At 35.4% G+C, this 22,684-nt stretch overlaps 1 protein-coding gene across 13 annotated transcripts in view; it reads right to left on the bottom strand.

The window, feature by feature from the left end:
• Positions 1-3,966: 3,966 nt before the first annotated feature.
• Positions 3,967-22,684, bottom strand: part of ZNF280D (zinc finger protein 280D) — a 54,248-nt gene continuing 35,530 nt past the window's right edge. For 4 of the 13 annotated variants that reach the window (XM_063347413.1, XM_063347412.1, XM_063347416.1 and 1 more), the window contains 3 exons: positions 16,878-16,923; positions 14,258-14,313; positions 3,967-9,107 (listed from right to left, as the gene is read on the bottom strand). In XM_063347413.1, the coding sequence (XP_063203483.1) occupies positions 8,471-9,107; positions 14,258-14,313; positions 16,878-16,923 (739 nt within the window). In that variant the 3' untranslated portion in view covers positions 3,967-8,470. Of the gene's footprint in view, positions 9,108-14,223; positions 14,314-16,877; positions 16,924-22,340; positions 22,439-22,684 lie in introns of those variants that run through there. The other 9 variants (XM_063347414.1, XM_063347421.1, XR_010072680.1 and 6 more) reach the window with 9 other exon arrangements.

Below are 22,684 nucleotides of genomic sequence, written 5' to 3'. Positions count from 1 at the left end.
TTTCATTTCAACTATGAATAAACTTTCCGGTATATAATAATGTCTATGGATCAACTGTACTAGGAAGGGCCAGTTTTAGCCTGATGGAAGCGCACAAGCCTAGCAACAGTCTGAGAGGCACAGCTGTCCTGGACAGGAACAATGCTGCCCTGAGCCCTCGGGGAGCCCTGCTTCCTTAGCACGAACCTACTTTTATGGAGAGTGGAGATGAAATCCCATTTCCCTCCATTGAGTAGAGTAGCTCACCTAGTCAGAAGCGTGCTTGGATTAGCAAGATGCTCTAATTCAAGTATAATGGCAATTTTATAACAATCTGTTTAGACAACTTTGTGCTCAAGAGAGTATAAGGATTGTTGCTAACACTCTACCATCTTTTTAACACGATAAAAAAATAACACCCACTTTGTTCTTTATTACTCTGTTCATATACATCAGGGAAAATAAAACCAAGTTGTGTTTTCATTATAGTTGCACATAAAGAAGCGTGCGTGTGTGTGTACAAGGAAAAATAAGGGGAAAGCAGTAACAGTCCAACGTAGTTAAGACATCACCTGACTTCCTACACTGCCACCACTTATCCTCTATCAAGTTCAATTTTTCTAAAGGTTTCCTTTCAGGTTGAATTCTTCCTAATTACTCACACTACTGGGATTCACTTTGAGTCCCTCCATTCTGTCCCAGGTTTACTTAGTAATAAGTTTTCATATACAAATAATTAAAAATTAAAGTGTGAGTGCTGAACATCTTCCTGGGTAGCAGACTAGTTTTCTACTTTCTAAAATCCTACACAATAACATTTGAATTTTCAGAATTTATACTGAAAATGAGTCTTCTGTAACTATAATAGGTTGCCCCTATTGCAATGTGCATGCTTGGATGAACTAAGTATGTTGCATTTGCATAGATCTAAAAGCACACATACACATGCATGTGAATTATAGAAGTTGTATTATAACATTTAAGCCTTTACACTAAAGGACGTATAGGTAATATTCAAAAAAAGGCTTCTACCTTCAGTGGCAGCAGTTAATTGAAATATACACAACTAATAACATCTCTGGAGATCCAGCCATAATAAGCAGACAGTTTCCAAAGGAACTGATCCAATAGCTTCATTACTTGCAGCTGTTTGGTATACTGAAAGCTCACTGTGTTTATTCCTCTTATGGAAATGCTCTCCCCCCGACAAAGTAGGAATTTGTCTAGAATTCCCTACAGACTACTCCAAAAGCTGTGTTTCTTAGGCTGTGGTTTCCCCTTCAGCAGCAACTGAATGGCCTAAACTGGCCATGCCGTTTTCTGCTGCTGCCAGTGGTGTTTTTTCAGCCTGATCAGCTGCGTGACTTAGCTCAGCGTGTATCTGCAAAAATTGGCTCAAGTGAGACTCAGCAGCTACAGGGGAAAAGGGCTGCTTCAATCACTGAAAACGTTCTTACAGAATCAGAGCCTTACAAGCCTCGGTTTAGCAAATTTATGAGATTAAACTTGGACTCCTCTTGTAAAACTCAGGTACCTTCATCTAAAAAATTGTAACGGCTAGCAAAATTCACTTAACTCTATTTGTGGTGGTGCAGCATGATAGTCCAAAGGGTGTTGGTGATGCAGGTTCACAAGGGAAGAGAATCATCTTTTTTTCCCCTCAACTATATCTGTGGCTGTAATAGAAAGAAACTTTCAGGTACACAGCCCTTCTTGGGGTTGTGAAACTGAAGCAACAAACTGCAGGAAAGTACAAGTGGGGAATAATTATTTTGAATTCTGTTACGTTCATTAATTCGCCAATTTGAGAGAAAAAGCAGATTAAACAAGTGAAGAGCACAGGACTATCTAGTGGTGAAACGAGGAGGGCTTTAAAACCCTGCAGGATGGACAAAGAAATCACCATGAAACAGCCAGGGGTCAACTAGAGGAATGATGCCAAAATTCTAACTGCGGTATGTTTTAGTTTTATGCTGGACTTGGTTCATTGTTTTTAATATACACTACAGGTTTTAATTTTAGCCCCCAGGCTCATCTTTCAAAGATCTTTCATAACATTGCTTCTGATATTTGAAGACCATACAAATGTAACATCTGATTTGATATTGGCACTACACCCTCACTAGTATTTTAAATACGCTAAGGGAAGCAGCTGTAAAGGGAAGGGAGGAAGCTTTATCTTTCAGTCCACTGACCAGAGCCGAGAAGAGCAGTCCTGGACAGAGTGGATTATTATGCATTCCCATCTACAACTAACTTGCATTACTTTCGCTACAAAAAACTTTGGTATGTTTACTGTATTTTAAACACAGATTGGACTTTCATTTCCTTTTACATCATCAAGACTGCCTTCTGAGGATCCCAGAGGACAAGGGATTTCTTTTCTCAAATACAAGTAAGTTTTAGGGTATTAAAAAAATAGGTTCTGCTTCAGTAAGTTTGTCTTACTTATTTAAATCGAATCATTAAGTTCCAAGCAGGTCTACAAACAATAGAAGTTTTACGCATTGAAGTTTCTCTTACAACAAACTTGAAGAGACTTCATAGGTTATCTGTCCTCAAGACAGGCTAAGTCATTATCAGCCTTAAAGCAGGGAATGACACAACCTGCCTTGATACTTTTTTGCCGTGGTACTTTTGCCTGCTATCTCAGACAAGGGTCACTGAAAAGTGACAATCTGTAGTTTAAAGATTTATGTTTATTTTAAACAGTATTATTAAGAGACTCTTCAGAGGAACTGACAGAACTTCATTATTTAGCAGATTAACAAAATGCCACTATTCAATGCCAAGTCACTTCTTACTATATCAATATTAAACAGCATACGTGGCCACATGTTAAGAGCTTCTTTTTGGTTCCATCAAGGAAGATCATACAAGCACTTGTCTCCTCTAGGATAACTGGCCTTTCTATGGTCTCAAGAGAGCATCCAGTATATGTTATCTGGGAAAAAAAATAGAGTGGAAAGTCACACAAATAGAAGCAAAGCTTCCCTAACATAAACGTGTTGTCTTAGACTCATTTTGGGAATTCTGATCCGATGCAGATATCTAAAGCTTGTTGCTATCTTTCAGAGCCATTGAAGTTGGATGTGCCCAACTGCTCTGGTTCCTCAAGCTGCAATTTTAGGAATCAGTAAAAAAGCTTCACTTTATCAGATAAAGCAGGTTAACCAACCTGTCCCACGTGTTGCGCACTACTCATGATTAAAATTCTGAACTTACTTTCGCTTCTCCTCCAGAGGTGTCTTTTGCTTTCTATCACCAGCCAACAACTTCAAAGTTGATTATATACCAACCATCAAGAAAAGGAGACATTCGACAATACAAAGGATTGTGACAGGGAAAAAGAAGCCATTTAAATGATATCTTAACAAATACACTGCACTTCACTAAATACCCTGGGAAAATTATACCCTGTGCCATCAACTTACTAGCTCAAAGAGGCAGTGAAGTCTTTCCAAGAAGATTAAGTGGAAAGACAATTCTCAGCTGAATTCACCTGAAAACCTGAGAAACTGGTACACAAAATTCAATCCTCATTTCAGACAGCAAACACCCAAGTAACTAAATTATATACAATTTAAAAACTATTAAGTATTCATGTCCCACTTCTACGGCCTTAGAAGAGAAGAAAGGACATCAATTTGTTGCTAGAACATCATGACAGGATCAGAATAAAACCATCACAAGAGGCTGTAAGAAACAGACCTACAGATTACTTTCCTTTGGTCAAAAGGATTAATTCCTAATTATACTAGTCACGAGCAAACGATATTACAAGGTTACATTTTCAAGCCTACCACATTATCCGTATGAGACAACTTTCTTTATAAAGATACCATTACATGCTACCTCATTCACCATAATTTTTGGAAAACAGCTCTTTTTATTAAATGGCTAACATTGAGAATTTAGTGAACTAAAATATGAAACAAAGTTTATTTGCATTAAATTCATAACACAGGGGATTTGATTAACAATGCTACTTAAAAAATGCTTAAAGAACAGAGAATTGGTTGCTGACAGCCTGACACTTTTTGATCATGGAATTAACCTTATTTTAAATTGTCTGATATATATATAAGATATATATATACACACATATGTATATATACACATATAATTTGAGCATTTAGTTTTCTTAATATGAAGTAAAATTTGCCCAAATTTAAATGCAGATATACATGTAACATCACAGTTATCCTTGTGGTTGTCACAAAAACCTCAGCCTCTCTGAAATAATGGTTTAAACAGTAAGAAAACCTCAACAAAACCAGCACATTTTTACATAAATAAACACATTAGCTTTATAGCACCTTGCAGGCATAACAACTACACTAATCTCCCTCAAAATGAAGTGTTTCACAGCCAAGGATTTTCCCCATTTTTTTTGTTTTTAAATCTGCTTCAATACAGGAAACATCAACTTAACATGGTTACTTTGGGTTAATGAAATGACTGAATACAAAATTTTAATTAAGTGTCTTAGAGCCAGAACAGCGATCCAAAACTTAAAGGATATTAAATACCAGTTAACATACTTTCCCTTTTAGCACTGAATTAATGGGGAAAAATTAAAGAGGCATAATTATGCATAAAAATGTAACGTTCAAAGGGAAAACATGCCGGGCTTTATCTAAGAACTGTCCTTCTGAGCTACTTCAAAACTGGAGTAAAGGTTTTATTAAAAGCAAAAAATCATTCAAGCAATCATAAAACATACTTACCAATTTTTTTTATTAGAGGCAGATTAAACATACATCAAAAAATACAGGATGCAACTAGACAAAATAAGGTCACAAGCCTCAAAACCCAAACACTAATGAAAACAAAAAGAGAGCAATCAGGTATAAAATTTCCTCTACTCAAAAATTTCTAAACAGTCTCTAACAGAACTCTACTGTGACAGCCTATGGCCACAGTCTTTGGTGGAATATTAGTATATCCTACAGCATAAAAAAATAACTGCTTTCTACATGCCAGTACATAAATAACAATGCTTAATGCCTGCAGAAAAGCTTTGAAATTTTTTATTTTTTTCAGAATACCAAGTGTTATTGAAGATTCTTTACCCTGACCTTCAGTTTCTAATGCCTTCTGGCAGTAAAGCACCACAGAACATGATTTAACACCTGTTTCCCAGGGTTCTCTCTCTCCTCATTTCCAGGAGAAGAGGAGTGGATGTGGTCTTGTTGTAAAAATTTTCTTGTTTGAAATACATCACCCAATACATAGAACTCAGTGTGTGCTATGATGTGATCTGGTTTCCCCCCACGCCCCAGGTTTACTCATCCATTCTGTTGCAAGAAAAACTGAACCGTAGGTAAACCAAAGTTTCTTTCCCAAACTGCAGAAGGCAAACTGAGATACTGGCTGCACCTAAGGAAGCTCCAAGTGACTGAATGCTCCCTGACCATAAGCTAATAACAACAACAGTTTTCCATTAAACTCAAGTAATGAAGATAGCAAACGTGTGGCATGTGATTTCCTTAAAAACAAACGTTATATAAACAATCTGAAATGATCATTGAAGGAAATATGGTCTCTTGAGATGAGGGGAAATGGTGTTTCTAGTATGGATACCACGAATTAACTTTAAGTTACCGCTTTTTGGTAAGGCAATGAAAACTTGAGGTAAAATGTCTTCGTAAGTACAATAACAGAGATGGCACAGAATAAGAACTACCAATAACTGGATGGAAAAAAAAAGACTTTTAAAAGACTCAGAAACAAACAAAAAACTGAATTACATGCAGTTACGTTCAAATAACTCAAAATGCATTCAATTAACTTGTTCTTCTGGAGTGACTTCAGAAAAAAATTGCAATTTAACATATCTCTAGGAAATCTCCCTAATAACATGATAGAGATTATTCTTCATAGTTATGCAGTCTCTTACAGTGTTTAGTCAGAAAATGAATTACTTCCTATAGGAAAAATTGTAACAAATTTGTTTTTCTCCTTCACAAAGATACCATGCCACTGTTTTCATGATACGCTTTACTTGCCCATTTAAAGTTATCTGACAGTCTTGCTAGAACAATCTAGTTCTCTCTTGCCTGTTCGTTTGGAAGGGCTACTAGATATTTGGGTGGTTTATACCTAACATTACCTTTTGTATAAGCATTCTCTACATGGTTTGAAGCAAACAATGCTTTACATATTAAGTATCTGAGAAAATATATATACATCTGCTAAATATGCAGATTTTTCACTCTCAGTTTTATTTTCCAACTTTTCTCAACAGTACGTGGCCAAATTCTTATTATTAAAATGGTAAATGTTTAAAAACGTAACTGCATAATAGAAGACAGATGTCAGGAATTTACAAGCAAGTATCGTACAACTGGTTCCAGTTGAACTTAGTCTTTTCCAACACCACATACCATCATGTTATTCAAAATATATCATTTTCATGGAAGATCAGCAATCAGATTAAAAATACTATAAAGATTTCTCTGGGTTTAAATGCAGATGCATTCAGGAACTCCTTCAGTAACATACATATCAAGTTCCATAAATGGTTAAGTCCTTTAAACTGTCCTCATTGGGATGCTGTATTTTATAATCTTCCACGTGTACATGCATGAAGACATCAGACTGGTTAATCATACTGTGAGTTAACGACTTCACTAAAATCTTTCAAGAACAAAAGAATGCTGCAACTTATTGCTCTCAACTTTTTCATGTGGCTTATTATTTGAAGTTCTTAAAGTGGCAGATCTTGAAGAGCTGTGACTATGTAAACTGTTCCACTTTTCTTTCTAAAAGTCTTCTAGACCTGTGTGGATGAAAATCAAGATGCAATTCAAAATTTAAGTCATATATAACTCTTCAGAGTTTGAAGCAATTTTTTGAGATGTTGAGATTGATGTGGTTTATTTAGAGGACTCAACAATAAGCTGAATGGTTTCTAAATTTTAATACTGTTGCTGATTAGATTCATTTAGCAGCTGAGCCCAATTAACCTAGGAGGACAGAATAGATTTCAGTTGCATGCTGATGGCCCAGAAAAATATCTCTATAATCTGCAGAAGTTAGCACATTTTACCACAATACACAGCTACAAAAATATGTTTATGCATAGGCACTTGCTCATTTAATTCTTAAAAAAAAACCCCAAATCCCAACCAAATAAAAAGCCCCACATAAGTCTCTAAATCCCAATTTTAAAATGAAATAGGTTTCGGGAACTGTCACTAAATCTTAAAAAAAAATAATGTGGGAAATCTATGCCCAAAGTTTCAAGCTGAGCATAAAATTATGCACAAAGACAAAATTTTGTTGCAAATATTTACTCAAAAAGTAATAATTTACAGCAGTGCTTTAACAGCTGTTCAAAACATTTAACATTCATTAGAAACAAAACTGTAAGTCAAAAGCACATTCTGAATGTTTCAAATGGAGCAATGAAGTCATAAGAGCAAGCTACCATTAATCATATGCATTCCTACACCTAGCTGCTAACTAGAAGATTAAAAAAAAAAACAGACCAAAATCGGCAGCCATCTTTCTGTACACAATTTAGACTACAAAAAGTCCTGAAATTGAACTGTACAATTCTGCTTCTATGCTCTTGTGTCCTTTTTGTAACAGTTAGCCAGTAGCAGCTGCAAAATGGCAGAATGCATGCCAGTTGGTGCTTCCAGTTTGGGGTTTTCCTTCTTTTTGCTTAAACCAGTTTTTACATTAAACCATACTTTGGTGTGACTCACAGACCATTCCCATGGGTCTACGGCTAAGAATAATTAAAACAATGGTAAAAGCCTAACAGCTACAGTACTTTCAGCAGTATGTTCTACTTTATACAATTATGTTCGGTATCTCTGCACAGCCTGCACATTGAAAACCCCACAATATATATTTTTATTGTAATAATTCCACTTTCACTGAAAGTTTATTAGGTAAGCTTACAGCCTGGCAGGATTACACCTGTACAGAGGTGCATAGATTCATATAATTCTGTTTACATGCTTTTAAAGACAGGAATGTGACACCAAATCCAAAGGGTTATGTTCACCCAGATTATCAGCAGACCAATAACCATCATTACAAGTGTGCTCCACTTCAGCATCAGAAGTGAGTTCATACTGAATTCCACTGTTTAATGATATTCACACTGAAGGATTTAAAAAAATATTTTCTTGGCAAATAAATCACCTTATCCCGGTCTAGTTAACTATAAAAATTAGAATTTATTTCTCCTTTCAAATGTCAATCTAATAAGATATATCACATCAAAGAGACAGGAAGAGATATTTGAACGTTACCTTCTGTAAATTTAGTTAATTCTGTTGTATATATACATATACATGCTATCTTGCTATCTTCATATGCAAAACTTCCCTTTAGTGTCTCTTTCTCTCCTCCCCTCCCCCCACACCCAGCTTTTTTATTTTTAATAATTAGCATCAATGAGCACACTCATCAGGAATGGTCCATGGTATTCTTACCATTGTTTATAACAAACAATAAAATTAACATAATTTCAGCTTGCTTCATTTTTGTCTGTCTTGTTTACAGTTGTTTCCATTCTGTTGGGACTGCTTTCTTTAGAGGTCTCATCTGTTTGTTCAGAGAGTTGTCCAGCTTTCTTTGACGAAGGTGCAACATTACCTTTTTGAAGAATTTCAGTAGCTTCATGCTCTAGTACCTCTGATGGAGTCAAAGGCTCCAAATGAATACTGCCTTGTTCACTAATGTCTGAACTAACGGATTCAGGTTCATCTCTTTTTCTCAAGAACTGCTCAAAACTAACATCCTCACCCAGTGTTAGTTTTAAGTCCCTTGCATTCATTGCTGAAAGTGTAGTTTCATCCAAGCTATGTACTTTAGTCTGCTCATTCAAGATAACGTCATCTGAGCTTTGGCAATTTTTCAACTCACTTTCATCATTGATACATTTTTGTTTCTCATCTACCAATTGTTTGTTATTATCTGAATCACAACATGCTCCTCTCTCATGCAAAGAATTCTTTGAGCTGTCGTCAGGGACTGCCAAACTAGGAACATTTTCTGTATTTGACGATGATGAGTTTTCTTCATTCTTTTCAACTGATCTGACTTTTTTCGTTTGATTTCTATTGCATTCTTTTGTTCTGTCTGAAGAATCATGCTCTTGTTTGCTGAAAAAACCAAAACAAGTTATTTTTATAACAAATGAAATAAAGAAACGCATGGCTGTACTCTGCAAAGTGACACTCAGAAAGCAGTATTATAGACTTCCTATATAGTATTGCTCACAAATTTTCACAGTAAGATGGTCTGAATTTATTTAACAGCTGCATTTTTCTTACCTATTTACAAACTCAGCTTTGTATTTAGCATTCAATTAGTACTCTTTAGTTCTTGTGTTTCATCTCCAGAAAGGAAGGTTAAGTTATCCCCTTTGTGTGACACATGGAATTTGCCAAAATACAATGTTAAGTTCCTCTACCTGCACAGCCTCTTTGACATAGATGCAGATACAACTACTTAGAAACTTGTTGATGATGTGCAAGAAAAAGAAGCCAGTTGGTACCTTGATAATGTCCAACTGACTCTGCAAAACTAATGAGAGTAAAGCAAGAAAAAAGATAACAGTTGGAAATCTAAACTAACTTCAATCTAAAATTTAGTTCAGCAACTACAAATTTGGATTCACTGAAAAAGTGAATCTGTGAAGTAGCATTTCCAGTCACTTTTCAGAGTAAAACTTTATGTTTATAAAAAGGAAACACAGATCAGTACTGAATTATGCAAGTAAAAATGAGAATCTTACTGTATAATAAAATCCAAAACACAGTGTATTAACTTTGTAGACAAACTGATTGTTTAAACTTTGTGTTATTTCAATAAAACTGCATGCGTGCAATGCTGTAGGGTGACCAGGAAAAAAAATACCAGAATGTTCCAAAGAAAGACTGAACTGTACACTTCGAATGCCATCTGTACCCACAAAAATACAAAGTAGTCTAGTCATATTGCTATATGCAATTTGCTCATATTTTCATATTCCAACAGTCAAAATCCTAAATACTAGTTTATTTCTCCTCATTTGTTACAGGAACACCAGCTTCTCCCATCTCTTCAATTATGGAGTTCAATTTTTGCTGTAAAGATTTAAATTTGGTAAAAGTTTAATATAATTTCTAATCCATTCAAATTTTTTTTAAGAATGAGAAGTAGCTCAAATTACCTAAAATGATGATGGCAACAGACAAAATAACGCAGGGGGAGGGAAGAACAACAACAGTTGGTCCGATTTCAGATATAAATTCTATATAGGAAGTGAAATTAGGAGCAAATAAGTCTCCCAAATTCACTTTTAAAATGTAAAACTTAAAATTGAAAACAGTCTCTGAACAGTGACACGCAGACAAAAGATGTGAGAGATATAATATCATCACGTATTAATAAAAATTAATTTGTACTTTATTTCTTCAAATAGTTTTAAAAATGGTTTGAAATATTTTTTGGGTAAACCCACTTTCAACATTACCTAAGCAACAGGTAGTTCCAGGACTCATAAAAGGAATAACCAATTTCCTGATACTATATTGTTCTACTGATCCAGGAATTTAAAACAAAACATCTAGATGCTAAATGATATTGAGTTCTACAGAAAATGGTTGTTCTGGAAGAGGTGCTACATAATACAAACAATAAGAAATCTGTTTTCAAGTTTTACTTTCACTTAAATAAACTAATCCAAAAATATTCTATTTCCTACTTCGAATTTAAGTTGGAGGAACGTTACGAGTAGGGATAAGAGACTACTGAGACATCCTTGAGTGGTGAAATCTTACTGATCACTGAGATTGTCAGAAGAATCTTTTCATCCTGTTACATTGATTTTTTTCATTCATAATAAGGAATGAACTCAAGAGATATGCCAACCTCTTTACCAAGTTACAACCTGTATTTGCTACTTGTGTCAAAGTTTTTTTTTTTTCATTTATTGGGCTATCTAAACCAGTAAATTACATTCTTGAGTATACAAACAAATTTTCTATCCAAGTTCTTCTCCTATCTCTCAAACTTCAAGAAAAAAGGGGAATAGAGGTAATATTTGAGGGAAAACTCAAGACTAAGTTCCAGTACAAAAGCCAAGACTCAGAACCACCCATCAGCTGTGGCTGACATAACTGGTCTTGCCATAACTATTCCTAATTACCTCATCTACTCCAGAGAAACACTTAAGCTATATAGAGCTGTATAAATGCTACTAAATATTTAGAATAGTTTTCATATGAAAATCCAGTCAACTTTTATGAAACAGCGTATATACATGACCTTTAGCTATTACTTTTCAACAAGCAGCTTGAGGGTGAGGTGTAGTTGCAGAGTTAACAAGTGCAGTATTATGCTTTATGTGGGAAGTCTTGAACAGATACACACACACAAAAAAAGGTTTAAATAAAGGGATGACGAATGCCTCATTAGCATACACAGAGCAGTGTTTCCACACTGGAAATCACAGGTGGATTGCATATATGTACATACACACTCTCGTGATTCACACCAAGAAACTCTTCAAAGGGCATAGCTGCCCTCAACATATCAAAGGAATCCATCACAGTCTCCCTCACCTTCTAGTAAACCAAAATCCCAGCTTCATCCAAAGCCAGCCTCTCATTCTCACTCATTTTTGGCAAAACACAGGAAGGGAGGGAGAGGAAGCAGGGAAGAAGAAAAGAAAAATCTCTGTATATTCATTTCTTATGCAGAAACATGCTGTCTCTCATCAGTATATCTTCCTGTGAGCCATTTATACCAAGAAAACAGAGTATAAAAATAAAATTGAACAAAATTTCTCACAACAATCACCATCACAAAAACAATTATCCACTAAGAACAGTGATCTTTTAAATCACTAAGCGCAACAGTAAGTTCATTTAGATAGAACAGTTCTCCAATTAAATAATTTACCTCTGCTGAGAACTGCAGATGAATAAACAAAACCTAGCAATTGTGATGCACTAAAATCCTGCAATAAAACAAAAAAATCATATAGGATTTAAAGAAACCATTCTGTTAGTGAGTCAGTAACTGAAAAAGAATAGCCTTACATCCAATATTAGGAATGAAACACTACTCTATGTGCAAACAATACTGGTTATAGCATAAGAAAACTAAAAATTCAGGCATCAAAAAGACTAGAAAATGTGATAAGGATAATAACTACTATACAAGAAGGACGATATCAGTGAACAGTTAGAACGTAAAATCTGACTTTGGTTTCATGAAAACAATGAACCCCTTTGCTAAAGCATGATACAAACCGTGGCTAGACTATCAGGTATGGGCTACACTAATGAACTAGCTGCCATATCGTCTGTATGAAGCCAGGTTTTAGAGTAAGACTACTTCAGGGGAGTACAATAAGACAAAATTTGGAACGCAAGAGATGAACCTACTTAGTGCAAACATACACCCATCCCAACCTACAGAAGCCTAGAAACTAAAGGGATTTTTTTTTTCTTTTCCTCATTGCATAGAAAAAAATGTAAGATTTGGGTGCCAAGTGAGGCTAAGGGAAGCTAGGCTCTGAATATTCTTAGTTTTAAAATCCAACTACCTCAAATTTTCTTGCTGCTCTTTGCTAGACGCATTCACTTAACTTCAGAGTATATTATTTTATATTAAGATTTTAAAAATCTTTCAAGGAAAATTCTACAGCAAGAAAGAAAAAAACATAGAACTTCAGAACACAACTATAAACAAGTGACATTTACATGTTGCCTACAGAGTAGTTGCAATGTGCAAACACAAACAACACCTGCAGTCTGTGGAAATGTACTTCCAGGTAATAAAACCTGTATTACAGCTGCGTTTACATTAACAGTTTCGTGTGAAACTACACCATGGAAGCGTTACCATGAACTGGAAGCGTTGATCCACAAGTGCTCCAACTCCTAACGGAGCTGGGTCCTCAAGAGTCCAAACCAACAATGGACGTTCCACACAGCTCTGAATATGGGCACAGTACGGACACTCTGTCCAGGGAACACAAATCTGGTCTAAAATAACACCTCTGAACCACAGAGCAGTGAAGATGCCAGATTCGCGGAATCAACTGCTTTCATCTACTAATCTGCTCCTGCAGCACTAATTACTTGCTAATATCAACATAACTACCTTGGCTTAGTAACAGAAAAAAGTGTTTGAGGACTGAGGATATCTGGTGCTAGAGCTGCAATACTCCAGATGTCTGTCTTAAAGCCCATACAGTAGTTTTAACAGAAAACACAGAACAGATTTACATATTAAAATTATTTTTGTCTACTTCAATACAAGGATAGGGGAAAGTAGTACATCATATTCAATTAGAATTACACTGACTGTTTACTAATCTGTAGCTTAAAGACAGAGTTAGCTTCTAATACCTCAACCATTTAGTCCCAATTCTTAAGCAAGCATTTTAAGTGGAAGTAAAATTTCAATCTATTTGGCCCACACTGCATATGACTAGAATAAGGAGACATAAAGCAGAACCTTTTCTAAGAAAAGTAACCTACAGAGAGACCCTGAAAGCAGTTTGCTTTCTTTTTCTTGGAGGCGCAATAAATGCATTTATAACAAATAACTACAATTATGTTTTGACTAAGCTTTTAAAGGTTACATTGACACCAACAATTGTGAAGGATCACTACCTAGAATAAGACACTTCAGGCTGTGGGATCTGGACTAATAATTTAGATGAATTATATGAAGTATAAGCCTGCCCACAACATGTGTCAAAAGAAATGTATAAGATTTCAATTGTTTCCCTAGACTGACATGAAAAATTCCACAATTTTGCATATTTTTTTAAGTGTAGAGTTATAACTGTTAGTTACCCAACAATCTCACATATTTGCTCTGCTAAGAATTTGGTTGAGTACAGTTTCCACAAATTACATGGGTTTTTAAAAATCTAAATGAACATCAAAGAATTAACATTTTATATGTATTTTAAAATTGTTTCCCGATTGCCCCAGTAATCCTGTTAACCCCTATGCAATATTATAAAAAATGCTTCTTTTAACAATCTGTACAATTTATTTAATGTCTTGTGAATTTTGACTGATTTGCAGTTTAAGTGTTACTAAAATTGTATTTTGACTCTTGGAACCTAAATTCTACACATCTTGTTGAGTAAATACATGATGACCGCCATTCAAAATTTTCTATCATAGAAAATACACATTATGAAAACAGTAATTAAATACTTTTGCCCAATTACCTGAGAAATAACACAGCATGTGTTATTTTATGTACCTGATTTCAAGATGCAGCTGATCATTGTATTTACCTTTCAAAAGTTGGTGTTTCTGTTTTTCCTTCAGATATACTAGGTCTTGAAATTTTCTGTAATAATTAATGATATTTCTTTTATTATGCATTCATGAGCAACTGATTACAATATAAATTTGTAGAAATACATTCCCATAAATCTGCTATGTGGCAGAGATTGAGCACGGATCTTAGTATAGACGTTTGCAAAGTCTTCCAAGTTAAAAAAAAAAAACAAATTAAAACCCCAGAAACAAAGCGAAAATTTAAAGCAACTCCTGTAGCCTTTTTCATATATGTAATGTCAATTATGCTTGATTGAACAGGATGCAAACGACGAAGTCTGGGCAGCTTTTTATTGGGGGGGGGGAGGGGGAGGGGCGGGTCAGAACTAAACTTGTGTTTTGCAAGAAAAAAAAAAGCCTTAAAAAAAAGGAAAAGCAAGAAAGACAAAGTTGAGGTGAGTATCTTTTTTAAGCATTACACAGTGTTTTAGCCCTACAGATGCTATTACATTAAGTGTAATATAAGCATAAGGAAGATTCTTAACAAAATGCTTGTCACAGAAGAAACTTTTGAGTCTCTATTGCACCTTCCCCAATGTAATAACTTTTTAACTCTAAATAATATGAACAAAGGCAATTTTTTCCACCCATTTTTAGAATAGTAGCAAAGCAAGTGTACCAAACACTGCCATTTCGCAACAGTCACACCAGTCTTCTAAAAGCATCTCCTACCCTGCAGGGCATCTTGCCCATATAATCTTATTCTTTTTTAGGAAATGTTAAGTGTCTAAGTGACAAAATTAAGAAATTAAACTTTTTTTTTCTGTTTTAATACAACTATGAGTTAATTTTGATTTTAAAATAGAAAAGGTCACTGTACATAAAAACAAGCATTTTAAATGTTTATTTATATCACAACCTCTTAAATATTTTAAACTGTGTAAACAGTGTTCCATACTTTCAACATAGTATTTTTTCCTCACAGAGGTGGTATATTTTGTTTAAATGAGGCCAAATTATGCAGCAAGTATTTTAAAATTGTATGGTAAAGTTAAGCTTATTCTACCCTCTAAATAAAATACCCTTTGCTATACTTCTATCATACTTGGTTATATTTGTCATACAAAACCCATACATACATGACCCATGCTGAGAAACACTTTCTGACTTAAAATTACTGCACTCTGCTTCCTATTACAGAACCTCCTTCCCTGTCCACCATCCTCCTCTGCCCTGGCTGACCGTATGCCCCTCTGGGAAGTATCAGGAAAGGAAGATTTCCTGACTTATTTTTCCAAGTTTTAAATGCTATGTTTTCAAACAACATGCTTCATCAATTTATATTTTTGGTTCTTCAGCACCCTAGGGGTCTGTCCTTTGACCTATTTCAACAAACAGCCAAAATGCTGAGCATCTGGCCTGGCTGCAGCAAAATAACCGGCATTCCATGGCACCTTGGAAAAAACAAGAGGTTCCACATGGCCCAGACCACACTGAACAGCAGCTCACTCTTCTAAAATGTCCTGGTTCAGATGTCGTGTAAGCTCAGACAGGTAACACCAAAGTAGCCTATTCTATCTGTATTCTCCATCTTTTCCAACTGTAAGGAGGTGGGGCTGTGTGTTGCATTTTTTATTTTATTTTTAAATGAAAGCCAATATTACAGAACACAATATTGTGGAGCAAAAAAACGCAAATTCCACATCTTCTATAATGCTGAAACACAATATGGGATGAAAAAAAAAATAGAAAAACTATGAGAAAACACATCTGAAGCAGTAATGGAGTCTATGGGAAAAAAGGGTGTTACTGTGTGTACTTGAGAATCTTGCTTAACACTGCTGAATAAGATGAACAGTCTTCTCACGTTTCTACAAAATCATTGCTTTTTTAGAAAAACCTCACCCAACCCCTTTATGTTTTGGAAAGTACGCAAGCAGTATTACAAGAAAAATCTTTATTAGGTCTAAGGACTTCTCCCACTCTGTTACTGGCTGGGATTTCTGTAACAGATTGCCTTTTCTGAAGGGCAACAGAAAGACAACTTCTTACAGAAGACAATTCTGTAAAATCAGAATCCAAAGATGATATTTTTGAAAAAAGGTCAGAAGCTGTACTGTGTATCATTTAGTTTCCTGATAGGCAGAAAGCAGGGGAAAATTTGTACATGTGCCTCAAAAAAAAATTCAGGCCTGAAGAGGCATTTCCAAAATTTTCCTCTTTAAAGAAGTATAAATAAAATAAAAAAACCTCAAAAAGTTACAGTTCAGAGTCAATATTTACTGAGATCTCAGGTTACATTCCAGGTCAATTTCCAGGTTCCCTGAAGATGGAAGATACCTAAGGCAACTAAACCATTCCTTCATTGGAGCCTGGCATACAAATCAACCAGAACGGACTGACCGCAAACTGGAAATCTCTAGGTGTGGCAGACATACTATAGGTGCCCCTCCAACACTGCCATACCTTTTTGTAGCAAAACACAGAAAACTAGACTTTTGCACTATGCGTATCTTCTGAACACCATGACCCAGCCGTATACATAAGGTTAAAAAAGAATTGTCTTGGATCTTCAAACAAATTATGAAGTTCAGAGATACTGGTAGATTGTGTGGAGAAAAGACGAGACATTACCTCCAACTTAGCTTCTCCCTCTCTAATGGAGATTTCGGTCTTTAACCTAGTGGATAATGAATTAAGATTCAATGTTTTAAAACACTGTACGGTTAAAATAGAGATAAGGATGAAGATACTTACAGTCAGAAAGCAACTTGGTAATCTGAAACCACTTTTTAAAGTTGATACTGATTTTCAGATTAAATGTACTTCAGAGTTCCAGAAGAGCATTTCAGAATTTTAAAGTGTTTTATTGGGTATACAAAAATTATAACATAAACTTGTTTCATGTAACCTTTTCCAGTTATCTCACCTCATGAAAACCAGGAAGCAACAGTCTTAAAATGGTTAGCAATACTTTCATTCTAGTGCTGCTCTTCTACATGAGGAATAACCTCCTCACCATAAAGGCCTTTCAAACCACAACTGAAGTATTTAAGATCTGAAATGATCGATTTGATGAAATGCACTTTTTAAAAGTGCATAAAGCTACATTATGACCCAACAAAAACATTCTGCAAAACAAGCTCAGTTTTACTTGTGTACCATAACCCAAACACCCAGAACACAGCTGAAGTTTACTTTAGGGCAACTGTAAAACATTGCTGCTGACCTCCAACTACTATTTGGAGGAGATACTTCCCTCAAAATACCTTCATTGCACAGTCTATACATTAGATGAACTATAAATTATTTAAATTTATTGACTTTTAAAACCACATTAATTAAAGAGCTTATCACAACATCACTAAAATTGATTTTCTGTGTTTATATAAGAAACTGCTATCGCAGAGATAGCAAGAAGTATGTCTCCTACAAAACCTTGTTAAGTCATCAGTTCTAATATAAAATCTAACCTTTCAAAGGTTTCCTATAAAAAAGAAAAACTGAACAAACCCCTCAAAATTGCTTATGCCTGTATCTTCTTTGTTGATGCTGCATTAAAGGCAAATTTAATCTGCTGAAGTATGGTACTGCCCTTGTTATATTTAAAGAATGTTATTAATCATATATTAAATGATTCATGACCTCAGCGAGTCTTAGTGGCTGTCTACAAGGTACAAAATACTTGACAGAAAAAAACAGCTTTATCAACTTAAATTTTATGAAAAATGTACAGTAATATTAGATTGATACCTACCACATGTATTTTCCTAATTTAATCCCAGAAAGCAGTGCTAAAACCAGACCTTTTAAAGAATTTTAGCACATTCTTTCAGCACACCATAAAGACCTTCTAACACTAACGTTCTAGCAGGTAACCAACAACTTGGACTGTAGTATAAAGTATAAAACTGTTCATAACTGTTTTAATTATTACATCTTCATTTGCAATAAAAGATGACAAAAATAACTACAAAAAAAAGGATTGTTTAAAATCACTTTTCTATGATAACACTACAACAATGCTCATCTAATTAACAGTAAGAAAAATGATCAGGGTAAATCAAATGACAATGCATTTTTTGGGTCAGGGACTTGAAAGACTCTGAAGTATTTAATCACGAGTAGCAACACCAGTAAGAGATAACATAACACCAAATATTTAGCTTAGCTTCACTGCTTTAATGATTTCTATGCAAGAACTTAAACAAATATGTTGGAAATATTAATCTGTCTAAAAACAGTCATTCTTGAAAGAGCAGAACAATTTAGACACAAATAAATCAGATATTGTATACCCAAGGACAAAACATACTGTTCTTCCTGTCTGAATAAATGTAAGCGTTGCCACCAAAATAAATGGCTATGAATTGTATCCAATATCTGTAAATTGTCTTAAATGCATTATAAACATTATTTTACATCATAAATTCTAATACGATTTCTGTGGTCATGTTTTACAGCTTATAAAACAGATTCAAACTGGCTATTTTATGCTGTTTTGGAAGTGAAGAGGGTTTACAATATTTTGTGATAACCACATCTTTGTTAACATGGTTTACCTTGGATTCCTGACATATATTCTCAACCTGAATTTAGAATTAGTTTCGTAAGTGGATACTAAACCATAGAAGACTATCACTTTGTGATGTTCCCAACACACTTATGATATAAGAGATCTTAAATCCCATAGTTATCAAACAGCAACAAATGCAACATACTTTCTTACATCTGTGGAGCTACGGTGCTTCTGGAAAGAACATTACGAAAATAAAACAAAGATTGTGACCATCTCCCGTAAGTACAGCCTGCTGGTCCACAATTTCGAGCAATTTTGAAACCTCTCTAGAACTCTCCAAAGATTCTTTATTCTACATAAAAATAGAATTCTAGTTAAGAACAATAAAAAAATGCCCCTTAATTGTCAATCCCTTAAGAAAAATGCCCCCAAAATGTAGCAGCTAAGCACAAAATTTCAGCTTGAGACACTCAATAGAATGGATTGGCCATAAAACCAAACAGACTCCAAATAAAAGCCAGGTAAGTAAGAACGTTAATTTAGACACCTTAAAGGTTGATCTGACACTTTATTTGATACATGAGGAGTCACCTAGGACTAATGGAAAACATCTGGAGTCAGTGAAACAAGTAGACTACAAAATGCACAGTCCAAGCACGGACGGGAGTATTCTCATTTCTGAAATTCATACAGTCTCATTGCTTCCCCTGCTCTCACATAATAAAATTATGTATACTTGCACACGCACACAGAGCTCAAATCATGAGCAACTGTCTTCCCAGTGACCTGTCACGTTTCCTTACAACCTAAGTATTACTCACACAGCTTCTTTGGGTAAGCAGTACTGAAACTCAGCTGGAATCTTTTGACAAACATCCCTTTTTTGTCCACCCCTAGCCAAAAGTAACCTTTTCTAGGATGCCTGTAGCTTCAAGAATTTCTAGAAACAAACCATATTATCTAAGCAGGTCAAGGCACCTTCCAACCACTCAATTGAACCACACCCAGCATTAAAAACATAAATCTATTTTACAGCCAAAAGAATGGAAAGGTCCTTGGGTTGGCATTTTTGTTCTTTTGTTTGGGTTTTTCTGCATAAAGCACAATTCTCCCCCAAATATCTGATTGTATGAGCACTTACTGAGAAGGTACATGTGAATGCTTAGTTAGAGAGAAGAAAAAGCTGCTTCAACACTATGGTGTTTTACACTGTTAATGACTGAATGGGAAAGGAAAGATGGTGACATTTATGTTACTTGACGCTGTCTCCAGTTTCTCACCTGTAAAATGGGGTTAGCAATGAAGACAGCTACATAATAACTTTTGTTATCACCAGTAAGTGAAGTGTTATTACACACAAAGCTGCAGTTACAAACATTTAACAGAATAACAGAAACATTTACTTTCTTGTCAGAAAGACTTTCAAAACAAAGGTAATACAGGATTTGCTAATCAAGGTTGCCCTGCAACTACATGTCTTTTAAGAGGCCATAATGCAGTGACACTCGATGTCCTAAAAATAACAATCGAGAGACAGGTTAAGGTACACACAAATGAAATCTTAATTCTTTGTCCATAAGCTGAACTGGTTATACCATGCATATTCATCCTCTGTCCTTGCAGATGGGGTCCAATACGTTACAATATTCATGTAACTTGGTAGTTGCTGGGACCATCAAGGATATTTAATATCAAGTCAGGCAGATTTACTTGCATGCTTTAGTACTGGTTTTATGTTATGAGTTTTCCACACAAGTAACTTTTCCGAGATCCTCACACAAATGGAAACAGGACACCACAATGTCAATAGTTTCTACGTGAACCAGTTACACAAAGCTTGCAAATCTGAATGTAGCTTGCAGTTAAAACACTTGTACGTCTGAAACTTAAAAAAAGTTCTGTAGCAAAGCTGTAAAAGAACCAAATGATAATATTCCAAATGAGCATTCAAAAGAGGTATAATTCACATAAGTTCAAATCAAAGTGTCAATCTAGTGTAATTTCTGGGAAATTCTTAGAGAACATTTCTGAAAGCCGCGAAAAACTGCAATCCTATTCCAGTTTTGTTGTTGCTGGAAACCTGAATGGAAGTGAAATATCACAGATTCAACTTCCTCTGAAATGCAACAGCATGTTCACAATGAAAACACAAACCCACTATGCTTTTTTGAATGCTGCTGTGTCAAAACAGAAATAAGTCCTGCAAGAAAAACCTGTAGTAGGTAACTGATGCTTGAAGTTGGACAGCAGCATTCAAGATGGAACATAGCTTCTGTCAGAAGGAAAAAAAAGTAGCAAAAAGAACAACGAGACTTTAGAGTACTGAGTAAGCGTGCAGATGCTCAATCACAAAATATGCATAAGAGACAATGGATGACAGGATCCTTGCTATTATTAGGAATACCACAGTGGTTGCAGAAGCTCACTAGCACCAAAACTGTTACTGTTTGAATACTGAAAGTGAACAGGACAAAAATACCAGTAAAAATGAATTAATATCAGAGAATTTGATTATGCAGAAAAAGGAAGTGCTGCAAATCAAGAACAGCTTGCATTCACCAGAAATAATCTCTTATAACTAGAAGGTTATAACAGTGACTGATCTCAGAGTAAGATTAGCTCTACCTATTAGGTTGCTTGGAAGCTAGTAAATTAGAGATTCAACCAAGACGTATATCCACTGTTAAGCAGGGGGCTGAGTTTGGAGGAACACTAGATGTTCATCATGACAAAAGGAAAGCTCATCATATATCCAGACAACCTGTTGATGGATAGATAATCTAGAACTAAAGATGAAGTCAGAAGCAGTAAAATCAAAAGCAGCAGATGTCTCAGCAGCTTGAGTAGAGCATCCTTGAAGATGAGAGATGATACCAAAAGAACAAAGTGTGAATGAACTGTGGCTGCTCCACCCTCAGAATCAAGGCTCAATAAGTGTATCTGCTTCCATCACATGCTTTCCTCCTACAGTATTTAGGAGCAAAAAGAAGCTTAGCTACCAGAGCAAAGCAGCTAATAAACTCCTTTGGCCAAGATTCAGTTTATGCAGTTACCTGTGACAGAAGTCATTCAAAGCATATTTTGCCACTATATACTGTAAAGTCATTGACAGACAAAAATGCAACTCACTTGAATATTAAATAGATCAGGATTTGTATGTTTTAGTGAACACCCAAAGAGAATGACACAGCCCTTTAGTTTCAGAAGCTAGATCAAGTTCAGAACAAAACGGGCTTTGATGTCAACACATGTATGTCATCATTTATACACTACTCTAGCTTGGGATGATATCAATAGACTTGAGCAGCAAAGAAACGCTGCAAACGAGCAGCAAAGAAACACTGCATCACGTAAGTGAAACTCCTGGTAAGACTCTCTTCAAAGGAGTATAGCCCCCAAAAAGCTGCAAGTCAATGCTGCAAAGCAGAGAATGTTATCACAGAAGGGCCTTTGCCAGACTACAATATTGGGAGAAAAGACCAGACCTGCTGCCTAAAAGATGCAAGAAGAGAATACCACAGCTTCAATGTATGAAGAAAAAGGAAAAGGTCTGGTCAGATCCTTGTTCGCTTACATACCAAAATAATCCCAAGCTGGACTGGGTTCAATTTTCTGGTCCACAATGATGTATCAGTGAGCCAAGGCAGTATAGGATACCTGCTCACTTTCAACTCCCCTGCAACAAAAATGTCTGCTGTCAGTTCATTTTAAAATATGTTAATTGTTGCGCAAAGCAGAGAGTTGAGCATTAAGAATACTGGCATAGTTATTAAGCCTTATTCCCTCAGCACAAGGTGGGTCACTAAACAAACAAGGCAACTTTATGTAGAGTAACAATTTAAAAAGCATTTCCTGCTGGAACATCTCCAGCTAGGTTATTTGTATTACTAATGGCAGGATTCTGGTCCAAAGACAGTCTCAT

The sequence above is a fragment of the Chroicocephalus ridibundus genome, chromosome 9 (genome assembly GCF_963924245.1).
Source record: "Chroicocephalus ridibundus chromosome 9, bChrRid1.1, whole genome shotgun sequence".
Classification (NCBI taxonomy): Eukaryota; Metazoa; Chordata; class Aves; order Charadriiformes; family Laridae; genus Chroicocephalus; species Chroicocephalus ridibundus.
The sequence above is the reverse complement of the archived record's forward strand: the minus strand, read 5'-3'. Positions and strand labels throughout refer to the sequence as shown.